At 45.4% G+C, this 14,752-nt stretch overlaps 1 protein-coding gene across 2 annotated transcripts in view; it reads left to right on the top strand.

Moving 5' to 3' along the window:
• The first annotated feature begins 1,486 nt into the window (after positions 1-1,486).
• Positions 1,487-14,752, top strand: part of TTYH3 (tweety family member 3) — a 75,647-nt gene continuing 62,381 nt past the window's right edge. The window contains exon 1 of one of the 2 annotated variants that reach the window (XM_027738470.2): positions 1,487-1,697. In XM_027738470.2, the coding sequence (XP_027594271.1) occupies positions 1,575-1,697 (123 nt within the window). In that variant the 5' untranslated portion in view covers positions 1,487-1,574. The remainder of the gene's footprint in view (positions 1,698-14,752) is intronic. The other variant, XM_027738471.2, reaches the window with a different exon arrangement.

The raw sequence follows: 14,752 nt of genomic DNA, 5'->3' as shown, positions 1-14,752 counted from the left end.
CCTGACCTGCTGCCATTTAGGAGAAAAAAATCAGTTGGTATTACCCTTTTTCCTTTTTTCTTTTTTTTTTTTTTTGGATACACAGCACTCCCATATTTTCATGGGCCATAATGGTTTCTAATTCTAAACAGATGAGGGTTTCTCAGGCCTGTAAGACCTATGAGACATTTGCCTGAAGTCTGTTGGAGGACTGGATAGTCCTTTTTCCTTTTCCAGCTCCAAATTCTGTTGAGTGATATTTAAACACAGTGCTCTGAGCAGTCAGCAGTGGGTGAGGTGTGCTGCTGCAGGGCTGGGAGGGGGAGACTGGGGTGGAGAGAACAAAGGCCCAGAAGATGGTCTGAATAGCCTGGCCAAGTTTAGGAACTCCTGCATTAATGCTGGACTACACTACATACAACAAGAATGAAATTGTTTGGTCTATTCCTTTAAAAAGAAAACAGCAAATATTTGTGTACATTTCAGTTGTAACAGGAACAGCACGATCTTTGTAATGAAGTGAATAAATTTGGGATTGCTGCTGCTCAGCATTATCTTTTCTATTCCACCATGCTATCCTAGTGTTGTACAGAGTATTTATATACTCACTTGGTTCTGAGAAGTCCCAGAGAGGATATGCTCATATTTTTTACCTTTAAGACTAAAAATAGTTTGGTTATGTTCTGTTTAGAAAGAAATGAAAAGCCTTTTCCACTGGGTTGGAGTATAATCCCTGGGAAAGTGGTGTGTGAGTGGCTCTGTGGGGAGCCCAGCACACGCTGTTATGTTGTGCACAGCTCCCAGGTGTTGTGCAGTTGGATGCTGTCATTGCTGAAACATTCAGGTGTTTGATTCAAGGCTCTGATTTATGATGTCATCAACACAAGCTGACAGCCCCGGGTCCGTTGGAGTTGATGAAGCAATGCACTGGCTGTGGGTCAGGGTTTGGGTGAGGCCAAACCTTTGCCCGCAAAGGGAAGAGTGGAAGGTGAACCAGAGTCAGTGCCAGGTGCCATGTTCATGGGATCGTAGAAGCATTAAGTTGGAAAAGACCTCTAAGATCACCAAGTCCAGCTGTCAACCCAGCACCACCACCATAACAAAATAATCACTTGAACAGAGTATTTCTGGAGGTATTTCAGAAGAGATTACTATTTATGGAGGAGTTTAAGAAGAGATTGGATGTGGCACTTGGTGCCATGGTCTAGCAGACAAGGTGGTGTTGGGTCAGAGGTTGGATGATCTCAGAGGTCTTTTGCAACCTGGCTGGTTCTGGGTCGTGCGAACCGCGTCGCAGCAGAACATTAATCGGTGTTCGCGGGATGTCTGTGGGATATTTGCGGGGAGCGCCGTGTGCGGGGCAGGGACAGGGGCAGCGATGCCAGCGCGGGGGCCGGGCCGGGGCGGGGCGGCGGCGGCGGCGGCTCCAATGGGAGCGGGCGGGCGGTGCCGGGCGCGGGCGGCGGAGCCTCTCGGGCGAACAAAGAGGGAGCGGGAGAGCGCGGGGGCCGCGGGGGTGACCGGGCCATGCGGGGCCGGCGGTGAGGCGGGAGGCGCTCCATGGCCCGCGGGTCGGGGTGAGGCGCGGCCGGGCCATGGCGGGCGTGAGCTACTCGCCGCCCTGGTGGGTGAGCCTCCTGCACCGCCTGCCGCACCTCAGCCTGCGCTGGGAGCTCACCGCCGCCGACTTCCGACCGCACGACGCCGAGTACCAGCAGGTGGGTGCTGGGCAGCGGGCGCGGAGCGGGCTCGGACCGCCTGGGGGTGAGAAGGAGGAGGAGGAAAGGGGGATGCCCGGCCCCTGCTGGGGCTCCCCGGGTGGGTGCCCGTGGGTGTCGGTGGGTGCCGTGTCCCCCCTGTCCCTGAGGTTTTGGCAGGCAGGAGCTGCCCCTTCCATCCCCTTGCCCAGGGTCGGGGCAGGGGTCTCCCTGCTGGCGGCTGGAGGTTGTCGCTGCCGGCGAGGTGAGCAGGAGCCCTGGGCTCCCCCCCACCCCCGCCAGGCTGCTGGAAACCCCAAGTTCTTCTTGGGAGAAGGTGAAATTATAAAATCGTTAAGGTTGCAATGGACCTCCAGGGTCATCATGCCCAACCTTTGACCGAACGCCACCGTGCCCACTAAACCGCATCGCGGAGCGGCCCCGGCAGCGGGGCTGGGGCTGCCCTGGTGGGTGCCCTGGTGGGTGCCCTGGTGGGTGCCCTGGCCGGGTCCCAGCGCTGCCCAGGCGAAGGCACCGTCCCGGCCTGGTGCCTCTGGCTGGACCATAACCCCCATCGCCGGCGATAACCCTGTGCAGGCTGCCCTGACTATCCTCATTGATGCCACCAGCCCTGCAGAGAGGCCAGCAGTGCCTTCCCAAAACCGACTGCCTGCCTGCTGGAAAACAGATGACTTAATGCACGAGAGCGGCATTCGCATCAAGTGCACGGGAGGATGCTCACACAATACTTGTGTGCCGCTTTTTTTTTTTTTTTTTTTTTTTTTAATGCTGCTTAGCCCGTATCCTGTGCTTGGTTGGCTAGGCACGTAATTAAAATGATTGTGGAGTGAATCTGTGCGCTCCAACATCTGTGATCTCTGCTGTCATCTTGGAACAGAGCTGCAGTGGCTCTGCTGCCTCGTTTTGCCACACTCTCTGGTTTTGAAAACACCATTTTGCTTTTCTGAACATACTTGCAGTGTCCTATATATGCAGCCTGCTGTCATGCACACAGGCAGGAAGGCTGAGGTATCTAAACAGTTCTCATTTTATCCTGGAAATAGAAGGTATTAGAAATGCTTGAGAAATCAGTGTGTTTTGGCTTTTTGTTTTGAACAGATGAACGGACCTGTGGGCTGACGCTAGAGCAAAATGCGAGAGATGTGTTTAAAGAGCGATGGGTGGATACAAAGAAACACCTTGAAACCTGTAAATCAAAGGGACTTTTAACATAACTTTGTATTTGGGGCTTCAATTTGTTAATTTTAGTTCCCTTGGGTTAGCAGAGTTCAAGATGGCCACATGCAGATGTAATGCTGCACAGCAGCTGAACTGTATTTCCATGACCTCAGAGGGTAACTGCCTTTAAAACAAGGTATATGAGAAGCTGGAGATCAGAAGTTAAGAGTTCATGGAAAGATGTTCTTGGGAGTGTGTTATCGTGAAACAAGCAGTAGTTGACCTTTGAATAGATGGCAGATGTACTGATTTTCACTTAAATTGCTTGAAAGCATTCCAGCAACAATCTGGGGTTGTGTTTGTTTGTCAGATAATTTTTCTACAGTAATCATATTCCCACTTAAAGCCTTCTGCTGTTCTCCTCCTGTGTAGCTGCCTCCCCTCCCTTGATGATATTAAGGACTTCTTGCACAGCAGTCGATGGCCTTTTAAGTCTTAACATCAGCTCGCAAGAAAACGTCTTATCAAATCCAAACTCGAATGTCTGGATTACTGAGGCGTCTGTCGTCAAGAGAATGATTTGAGCAGCGGCAGCTTTGCTGGTTTTGGTGTTGGTGAGGGGGAGCAAACAGGCTCCAGCAATGCAGCCTGTGCTATCGGTGTCGTGGTTATATAACGAAGCTGCTGTGGCTCTGCGAGTTGACTCTGGAGTTCGTAGCCACACAGATTAATTCTAATGCAGTGAAACAGGGAAACTTAATCCTGGGCTGGGAACTGAAATGCTGAACGCTCTCTCATGCTTTAAATTGTTCAGAAGGCCTTTTGGTTTTGAGTTCTAGCTTTTTTTCTATTAGCTTTGTTATGAATATGCATCTCTTGCTCTGTTTGCAGCCTGTGCTGGCATTGTCTCCCCTTAGCTTTAGGAACCTTTTGTATTTAGCAGGTGGGATTGTATACATCCTCAAAATAAGGAAGTCCATTTTTAATCTTAAATTCTGCTTATTTTCTTTACTTTGTAGGTCTCATTGCCACAAATTGTGTGTATTTTTGTTTTGTATTCCATTAGTGATTGATACCCTGATTCTTAAGTATGAACTGTTAAACTACACACTGCATTTGAGTTCTCCAGAGGTTGAGGAGAGGTCAGTAGGGGATGCTAGCTGGGAGTTTATGGGGGTGGATAAGGGCAGGGCATCCCCAGCTATAGTAAGGAAAGATCACCTTTTAGTAAACTCCATGACTTCAAGCCATTGGTTAGCTGCACTGTCACCATAAATAGACATACAGCTGGGCTCAGTGTCCCTTCCCATTCTGATTTGTTATGAGGAAGGAAGCAATGTATCCTTTCTGATTCTTTACTGCTTCTCTAGAAAAAGATTTCCCAACCCATGGCCAAGGGAAAGCATTGCTTTCCTTATAAAATTGTTTCATTTTGTAACCTCTTAGTAAACATTTACCTGTTCCTTGTACTCATGTTTTGATGACGGGCTTTGAATTTGTGCATCAGCTGAACATCTCACTTCAGCCAGAAGTGAAATGCAGTGCCTTGCATTAGCCTGTTGTCATGTCACTTGTTGCAGTGCCACGTGCTCCTGCAGGTGAGGAGGCTGCTGATTTAACCAGCTTTCCACCTCTACCTGGCAAGGATTAGTGTGATGTGCAAGCCGCTGTTCCACTGAAGCAGCAGACGAGCTGTTGTCCCCTGAAACCTCTCTGAAGCACAGGTAGATAAGCACACACTGCCAGTCTTTGAAGTCTAGCTCTTTGTCAAGTCTTCTGGGACCCTGGATGATGGGGAATATCTAGCAGGACGCAGATCTGATGGCTACTTGTGCTGTTCTGTCCCGTGTAGTCCCCTTGGTCGGAGCAGGAGGGACACCCCCTGTGCACCAGCCTCTCTCCAGGCAGCTGTGTCCGTTGTGTACCAACCTACCAGGGCTTCCTCCTTTTGTCTGAGAACGTGAGAAATACTTAGGGTGGTGTTGCTGCCAAGGGCTGACATCAGTGCAGCTGCAGGTTTTGGCTGCGTACACCTGAGTCAGGCTCTGAAACACTTTCTCTTGGTATTACTTACTCTTATCTTCTCCCACAGCATATCTTGTTGCATTAGGCTAGAACAGTGTGTGCGAGTGTGGAGGAGCAGAACAGATCCTTCCCCTCCAGACTAGATTGTTTAAAAATGTATATCTGTACTGATGTCCTTCAGATGCTCCACTTCCCCCACGACAAGCTGTGGACAGCAGTACAACTAGTTGTTTGTTTTTTTGTTTTTCTGGGGGAACTGAGGTGAACCTCAATGTAGATTGAGCTGGGTTTGTAATCCTTCTTCTCCAGGGGGTTTGGCATGCTGGTGAGTCCTATCAGATCTGTCTTCGTGTGCTGCTTGCAGGACTTGCTCCATAGCCCTCCCTATAGAGGATCTTATCAGACCAGTTCTTTTCCTAATCCTCCCATGAATCACTGGGGTTGAAAATATCTTGATATGAACAGCTTTGTTCTGGCTGTATTCTCATCTGAGTCATACTGCAGTGCACTGCAAAGCCTTTTCATTGTGTAGTGAGTCACAAATTCTGGAGTGAAGGGAATGTAAAAATGGAGCAGAGCTCCTTTTCCTTCTGACAGCATCATGCTAACACTAGCACCAGTTCTGGTGTCCCTGCCTTTTGCTGCTGAACAAATGATGGTAATCTTGCCAGTACTGTCCAGTTACTTCCAATTCAGTTGATTGGCCCAGTAAGATGGCCCTGAGACTGGTGATGTCACTGGTTTAATCTGTTTAGTAATGTAAGTATTTGTAACTGACTTAGCTGAATTCACTTTCTTTCTCAGGATAGAGTTGGTTAAGAGCCTTGAGGTTGTGTGGAGGTCACATGCTGGAAAGAAGTAGAAAAGCTGAATAGCTTTGGTAATACAGCACAACAACAGGTAATGGAATATCTGCTTGAGTCAGGGTGTCTGTGGCACTGACAGAAAAGGAGCCCACAATGCTTTAGCTCTTGAGTCTCTGTGTGCTGAGAAGTGTGCTGTGAACAGTGAAGGAGAAAAGAGGCTGTGAAAGCTAAGCCAGGGAACCTTGACTTGAATTTCACCTCTTTGCTTATTGCTGGAAACTGGCAATGTTGACACGACTCTGTGTAGACGCATAGGTTGTGTGTGAATCAGGCTTGGAAAAAGCAAAGTTCTCCAGCATCTTTGAAACTCATTCCTTGCACCACTTCGTGCTTTCTCAGTAAGAGTCAGAACTGCAGATGCACAGTTAGTAGGTGTAATGGCAACAGCGTGTGCTTTGCAAAGTGACTGGATGATTGATTCACACCAATTAAGATGCAGAATCGTGCTAAAGGAAGCATCAATAAGAGCAGGGATGTGCTCTAGTCCTTGGGTTTGAGATGGTCTGTTCCGTGTTGTCACCCAGGAGTTCCTTGTCATACATCTGTCAGTGCTTTTGTCCTGTAATATTCTTTTTCTCCTACCAAACGTGTGCTGAGGGGGGATCCAGCAGGGAAAGGTGCTGTGTAAGCCCAGAGATGCTTCCCTTCTTTTGGCTTGCCAACTCTAATCCAAGACGTGTGTTTGAACCCATAGCCAAAGGTTCAGCAAGAAATTAATTCTGTCAGGTACTTTCTGGCTCTGTGAGGCTGTTTCCCTGCACATGACAGCTAATGTCATCTTTGGAAGTATTTCTTGGCTGGAGAAACATGATGGAGCCTAAACTGCCAAAAAACTTGGATTATAGAGATTGTTTTAGAACTTCCTCTACTGTACTGGCGTCTTATTTCAATTTTGAAACCAAGAGTCTTTCTGTAAATTGGAAACATGTGTATTAGTCAAGTTGGATGACGTGTTTTTGTCTAGTTGGCTCAAAGTCAGAGGGTAATGTGCCTTCCTTAAAGGGGTTGGACTGAAGGTTTCTTTCTTTCAAGAATAGATGGACCATTTCCAAGGTCTGATCAGCTCTCCTGCTGTAGCACTACTTTGCTTGTATTTCCAGAAAGGTTAAGTGACCCCTGTTAGTAGAATCCAATGTTTTCTAATGAATTTGAAGTTACTTTTATTTTTCTAAGAACTGATGGTAAATCCCCTCTTCCCTTTACTCGTCAGTCTCTGCTGCATGAGTAACCATCAGCAAATTGGTGCTGTGGTCTGACTCCTCTGTTCTGTGTTTTATCTGGAAGAGCCTTTCCTAAGGAACTGCAGCACAATGAATAACTGAAAATGTACAATCAAGACAACTTTTGATGGCTGTTTTTTACCAAAGGTAGACATACAACGTTTTCTGTTGACTGTACATCCAGTCATGCAGCAGCATATGGTGTACAGACAGGAAAAAAAAAAATCAACCTTTGCCAGCTTTCTGTCTGCAGCCTTACTTTGTTTTGCTGACCCATGCTGTGCTGCTACGTTTTCAGATGGTCTCCTGAGAACTGACAGTTTCTGGAAACCCTGACTGTAGATTACCTTACTCTAGACAAAAAAAAAGTAACTGTATGGTTTGAACAGAGCAGAGCACACACGGGGGGGTGAGAGGTGTCTTGGAAAAATGTGAAACACCTTGTGGGGGTTGGAGGGAAGGAGGTGCAAGTGAGTGTGCAAAAGTGTAAGCCATGCTTGCTTCATCTGGGCAGGGTCCTAAAAGTATTAATCCTACACAGAGAAGATGCTGCTGCCCAGCCCCGTGAGCTTCCCAGTCTTAAGAGAACTTTATGCAGCTTGCTCTGAAGGTACCATGGAAGGTATCGTGCTGCTCTTAGCTGGAAGAGGAGAACCAGAATTTAAAACATTCTTCTGGTTGTGGTGGCCAGCCACTGGCACCTTGGTACTTCTGCACCAAGACATCTATCCTCTTGAAAAATCCTCTTTTTTTTTTTTTTTTTTTTTTTTTTTTTTATATGAATGTAACACCATATGTCTCCTGGTCTGCAAAAACGTGATCACTGGCATTCGGGAGAAAGGGCTAGTCAAAATCAGTTCAGTTTTACCATCTCCTCTTTTTTTTTTTTCTTTTTTTTTCTTTCTCTCAATTCTTAATGCCTTTTTGAGCACAGGAACATCTGCGCTCTTCAGGTTAACAAAGCACCTTTGTTTAAATGTTGATCTAATAAAACAAGCACTGCTTAAAGCAGATGTGGATGTGGATTTTTAGTGCTCCTTATTTTTCATTATTAGGGAAAGTGAGATGAGAAATTCTCACCCAGAAGAACATATCCCATTAGGCATGACTCTGGAGATTAAGGGTAGGAAGTCAGGTGCTTTCTCTGACTTAATCCCAAGGCTTTGAATGTGGATTAAGGAGCTGTGCTACAAGTCTTCTTGATATCTTACTTTTATTTTGGGATTAGGTTTATTTTTGAACTTGTAAACAAAAATCTGTCCATTGATAGTGAGATGTAAGTTTTGAACCTTTGTCACATCAGATTTCCTGACATATGTGACTTCAGAACAGACAGTTGGAGGGACGAGTGCCTTCCAATCCCTTGAGTTTCTCTCTTTTTTTCCATTTTTTCTTTTTTTTCCTCCTTGTTCTTCTAGGACAAGGCTAATTTTATACCCCTTCCCCCCACCAGCACACTTGTTGATGGAAGGGGTGAAGTCCAGAGTTGATGGTTGGTGCTGTTTGTGTTGATGCAATAGGACTGTGCTGTGGCAGAGCTTGCCTGGTCACCTTGGTGTGACTCCTCTCAGGGACAGTCCTGTACCTGCTTTAAGGATTGGGGTGCTGAATGCTAAGCAGTGATGGCCAAGGCTTCTCCTGAAGTCACACTTTTATATTCTTTGATGTCAACTGGATACGCTTGGGTGGCTGAAAGCAAGCAGTGAGTAAGATAGTGCTCACCCTTAATTTTCTTGGAGTGGAGGGGAGTCAGCATCTCGTCTGCATTAACCTCTCAGTGACTGTCAATTCTCTTCTTGTTTCTGTTAAATCTTTCAGTAGTAAACTTTTTACCAGTTATGGTGAGACTTCCCATTCCCCTTGAGTGGGAAGGAGAACTTGGCTTGTTTTCAACTGAATGTGATTCCCATAGCTGGGGGAAGGGACGTGATGTCTGGGAATTTATTTGCTGTAAGGTTCAGGCGACACTTGAGTAACTTTGGAATATATCAGGATTATCTTCTGTACTGAACCTTAATTCTCACTTTTAAGACCTGAATAAGACTAAGAATGCTCAGGGATACATTGATGTATCCTGGAGAGTTATTTTTAATAATAATAATAATAATAATAATGATGATGATGATGATGATAATAAAAACAGAACCCAGTAACCTTGCTTCTCTCTTTGCCAGCCTGTTTGTACTTTCAGGGTGTGTCATCCTACCAGTTCTTTGTTTCAGCTGACTACGATGATTAACAAGACAGGTGAGCTAAAATCAAGGAGGATCAAGTTCATGCAGGCCTTTTAGTCCTGGGGATGCACTCATATGACAGTCTAAAAAAAAGAGAAAAAAGTCCTCACTGTTGGAAATCCTCCCTTTTCCTCCACTTCAAGGGGTGACTGAGACTGTTGGTTCTGTTGCAGTGGTGAAAAACTAGAAATTGGTTACATTTATCCTCAGACCAGGAATTACTTTTATTGCATGGTGACAGGGTCTGCAGGTATCTAGTGAACAGAAGCTGTGGGGCAGAGCCATGCTGATGCAATTTCTTTTTTTATTTTTTTCATATTAGATAAACTAGGAAAGAGCAAACCACAGAGCACTTTCATGTTGCAAAAGGCTTTCATTTCAGACCTTTTTTTTTTTTTTAAGATTTCTGGGTAATGAGCCACTCTAAGTTTGATCTTGTAATTGTGAGCTTTAGGGTTTGGTAAGCTGCAAATGTGCACGTTTTTTGCAAAGTAGTCATTTGTGTGCTAAGGCTGCAAGGCTATTCTCTTGCAAGAAAAGAAAAGTAGGTTAGCGTGCAATCCATGGACACAGCAGTTGGTGTAACTCGGTCATGACACTTGTACCATTCCCTTCTCTGAGCACTTGGGGTATGAGGGTAACGTTTACAATCATTTGTGCTTTCACATGGTCATCAGGTTGCTTGCTTCAGCAGACATAATGTGTGCCAGACCTCTTTTTAGTTGTTATTTTAAAAAATGAGCGTTTTTTGGTCAATGGTAAGAGCAGCGTTGAAACCAGCCAGGGGAAGAGCTGACAGTCCCTTTCACCCTCACTTAAACTGGAGCTGCATCCTCAGATTTCGATTTCCTCGGTCAGTACTAAATGCTTTTTGTGGCTGATATGGCTCAGAGTGGTGCCACACGTGCATATGCATGAAAGCCCTTTGTGGTGTGAAATTAGGGATGAAAGATATTGCTAATCAGTCCTAACAATGCGGGACTTATTCCTGGACGAGGGGAAAGGGGAATGTGGGGAATGGATGTTTCACAAATGTATAACACATTCAGACAAGTTTTTATGCCAGTGTTGGTGCCTGTGCACGGACACCCTTTTCAGGCTGTAAAATGCTGCTGTTCATGCTGAGAATTTAAACAAGCCGCCTATTCAACACCGAAATCCAAAATAACGCCAAAATCCAAATGGAGGCACTTCAGTTGCATAATAGTGTCTGTTACAAGGAGGCCTTGGTGCAGTAGATGATGTAATGCTCCTTAAGATAAGGCCCAGGCTGGGGTCGGGGAGAGAGGGAAAAGGATGTCAGTGACGGAACCATTAAGAGTATTGCTAATGCTATCAAAGCTCTCCGTAGGGTGTTAATTAGCAAAACTGAATAATCACAAAGTTGATTGTGTTACAACTGTACATGTGGAAAAAATGACCCATAGCTTGGCGCTGCCTGTTCTCTCCGGTTACCATCGCTTTTTCCCTGGGGTGAACTTTCTCGCAGTTAACAGTGTGCTCAAGTTCCTGTAGCTGATAAACTGGTTATTTTGATACTTGCTGTAGTAGCTAAGAATTCTTCAGCCTGCCAAAGAGATGCTTTCTGTTGCTTGCTGAAATTGTAGCGCTTCACATCTGGGCTGTGCCTGCAGCCTTGCTATTTAAGTGCTGGTCGTAAGGGAGGTTGTTACTGCTCCCAGGCCTCTGGCAGTTGGTTATTTCACTTCCTCTCTAAACTTATGTTTAGCATATACTTATTTTCTTTTGTTTGGGAACAGTCATGTCCTCACTGCAAGTGCCTCTAGTCTGTTTTTGGACTGGTGTGGTCAGAGGGGTGACACAGGATTGCTGCCCTACCTCCAGCCCTCCTGTCCCCTCTCTCCCTTGTCTTACAGTATTCACTCCAGGAAATGCTGAGAAAGTCGAGAGTAATGGAATTCATGAAATTCAAGCTGTGCTTCAATGAAAACGTGTTTTCAATTTCTGCCTCCTTGGGAGCCTGAGACTGAACTGTGATTGTTGGCGCTGGGTGGGGGCGGGGGCCGGGATGAATGGAAGTGGCGGAGTCAGCGCTCTGCGGAGCCTCTCGCCCGGCATCTCCCCGCTCTCGGCATTCAAAGGCTGGTGTGTGCTTTGTGGCAGCTTCAGGAAGCATTTTTGTATTCAGCTGTCCAAAAGGCCCAGGCGTTTTCCTGCTGGTTTTGATCTGGCTGTCGGGGTCTGAATGACAGTGACATGTTGGAGAGGAACGTGATGGGGAGAAGCATCAGCTGGGGGTGGTTTATCCATCCCCCCGTCTCTGCTCTTGATCCTGCTCCCGCTGTCCTTTGAGTGTCCTGCTGCCGATTAAGGGTGAGAATTATAATGGGGACTCAAAAGCCTTTGGTAAAACTCATTAATTCATTCCTCCTTTAATTAGACACCCAGCCATGGGCTTATAATTATCAGAGCCCAGGAATGTTTGCAGCTGTAACAAGCTGTGTTGCATCAGTTGCAGAATCCATGGGTTTTTGGCAAATACAGATCTGATGAGCTTTTCCTTGGTTTGGATTTTGGTGAGGAACATGCAAGGGCATAGAAATGAAGGAAGCAGCTGAGTGTGTGTAGTTGCTGACCTCTGTCTGAGTCTTGTGGCTGACCTCAGCTGAATCTTGCCTCTTGGTGTTGAACTAAGAGGAAAGGGTGGAGTTGTCCTGTTTACAAATATTTTTTTTTCCTTGAGAGGTGTAATAATGTAACTTTCAAGGAGAGAAAAGAGGAAGGAGAATCTAAGGAAAAGTTACTCAAACATGTTATCTTAAACCTTTAGCACCTGAGGGAATCACACTTTTGGAATAAGTCTAACAGGAGCAGTTGCAGGCGTTGCAGACAGTGCCCATTTTGCTGTTTGGAAGTTAGAGAATAGCTGAGTGTTCTACAATGAAAAGTACCAGGTATTTTTTTTTGAGTCTTCGGGGGGGGAGGGGGAAAGTCAATAGTGAACTTCTATAATTTTGTAATCTCTTCTTGTTTCCAAAATGGGAAGGAAGGTAATTTTCAGAACTAATTTTTGTGGCTGGCCCCCAGCAACAGATGACTGGGGTCTTCTGTGAGAGCTCTGTGCTACTTCTGGTATCTTTTGAAATACTCATGGTTTTTTTCTTTTGCAGAAGGAGAACTAGAGGGAAGGCTGAAATGATTTCGGGAAAGGACTTATTTCTACTTTATTGCAACTCTACTTGTAGTTCTGATCACTGGGAATGCTGTAGTAGACCCTGAAAACATGATCTCCGTTTAGCATTGGACTGACAGGCTGTCAAGTGCAAGCAAACCAGAAAGGCACAGATGTAGGAAAAGGCTGGAGACAGAGATATCTGACTGTCACTGAGCTTAGACAAATATGATTAAAAAAATAGGTTTGCTTCTCTTTTTTCTTTAGAATTTTGACTTGAGTAAGGTTAGAATGAACACTTTGGACTTGAGAAAATGGGAGCTATTGCACAAGAGTAGATTAGAGGTACTGCTAGGCAATGGCAAGTGTTAATGTTCATGTTCCTTTAAGAGGGGAAACTGTTTCAGTTGTAGTAGGTGGCAGGAAAAAATGGATCAGCTGTGTTTTGGGTCTTTTTCTGTCTGGTTTTAGTAGAAAGCACAGATAGCACATCCAGTGAGGATGGAATGATTTGTTTGACACTTGTGTAGCTATAACAGAAATCTTTACTTTGGATGAGAGTGCTATTTTAATACCACTGAACACCACTTCTTGTGTGCCTTTTAGTATTTCAAAATGTGACCCTCATCTTCTGTTTGTCCTTCCCATCCTCTCCCCACACAGTCTGAGTTGTTGTTGGCTTATGAGACCGAGCAGTGCCTGGATCTTGGGCAGGACAGGGCTTCATCCCTGGCTTCTGAGGTCAAATGTGCTGGATCACTGGCCTTTCCTTACATATGTATATATCCAAAATTCTTACAGGTTAGACAACAGACGTTGGATCAACCTGAGTAGACAAGTTAGTGAGAGCAACAAATTTCCAAGGCTAAAATAACCTTTCATTTCCATAAGGACAGCTGGGTAGATGTCCTGGTGAAGTTCTTGACTGGTCTCAGAGTCCATGATCTAGGAAGGTTGATGCTCTAACAGTGAACCTCTTGATCATTGCAGAGGTTGTTTTTTTGGGCTTTTTCAGCTTGACCTGTTACAAATTAAAAACCTCTTCTAACACAAGCTTTTCAACATTTTCAATGCTTTAATATTAAATGTGAAACTAAAGGTGGCGAACATAAAATACATCAACTGCTGTTGGAAGAATTCTCCACGTGGACAAACGGTGCTCTGGGATGTGCTTCCAAGGCTTCTGTGCTAGCAGGCAGCTCTTGGAGGAGCCGTGTGAGTGATAGTAGATGCTGGGAGGGTTCTGCTGAGGTGTAAATAACAAGGTTGGACAGTTAACGCTGGCTCTGCTGTTTTTATTAGTGCAGCTTTAGCTCTCGCCTCGGGTGATGTGGAGGTTATGGGAGAAGGAGGAAGGGACAAGCTGCGAACTTGCCTCCTCTCCCAGCAGAGGATGATGAGAAGGTATGAGGATCTCGTTACCCTAATCCCCCCTTGGTATTTTAATTCTTCTTGTCTGTGTACTCCCAGTATCTTAAGTCTGAAATTCTTACTGAGGCAACGGCTTGCTGGGTCACGTGTGTCTCACTGCAGTGCCCTTTGCACCTTTTTTGTGTGCATTTTGTTGCAGCTATTGAAGTTCAGTTGGCTGCTATAGTATTTCATTGCTCTTAATTTCGTTCTCAAGAAAATGTTGCTTTGAGAGACTGCTGCCTGTCTTATTAGTGTCCTAAATACATTTCCTAGCTATTTACTAGATATTGCATCTTCTGCCTGTGATTGACCCACCTCTTAATGTCCTCTGCAGGTCCAACTTCATTTTGTGGTTATATCTGAATCATCTGCTCATGGGAGGAGATGTACCTCTTGTACCACAGCAGTGACATATCCAGCTGGTGAAATGCAGTTCTGCAGGTATAACCTCTGGGCAGGACTTTCATCACTAACTTAATTATCAGGTTTGGTTTACATGTGTTGGCTTCGGTAAGAGTGGTCTTGACTGTTTGGTGCAATAAATGAAATATAAGGTTCCTAAGAAAGAAGCAGTTTTAAGGATAGACTTTGAGTGCTCATCAAGTACATCATCGAGTTCAAACCAGGCATGTCTGTATTTCTTTTCCGTGCCAAAGTGAAATTTGCTGCTTTGTCTGATGTAGTGAATGCTGAGCTTCCTTTCTAACATCTGTGCCTTCAGATGGGATTCACCAGCAATTTAGTCCTTTACTTCCTACTCACAAACACATACATGACAATTTCTTTGATACTAAAGCTAGTCCTACAAGACTTTCATCCTTGGGGATGTGCTTAACTAGCCTTTGACACGCTGCTGCCTTCTGACAAGTCACTGGTCACGTCTCCTGGGAAAACAGAGATCCTGAGTGTTTTCTGTGTAGCTGCACTCAGACCTTGGTCAGTGCAGTCTTGCCCATGTGCTATGAACATAGGCTAACTGTAAACAGGGCTGAGAGCCTCTGGAAAC

Source organism: Pipra filicauda, unplaced genomic scaffold (genome assembly GCF_003945595.2).
Source record: "Pipra filicauda isolate LSUMZ 115617 unplaced genomic scaffold, ASM394559v2 scaffold31_size4109673_pilon, whole genome shotgun sequence".
Classification (NCBI taxonomy): Eukaryota; Metazoa; Chordata; class Aves; order Passeriformes; family Pipridae; genus Pipra; species Pipra filicauda.
The sequence above is the reverse complement of the archived record's forward strand: the minus strand, read 5'-3'. Positions and strand labels throughout refer to the sequence as shown.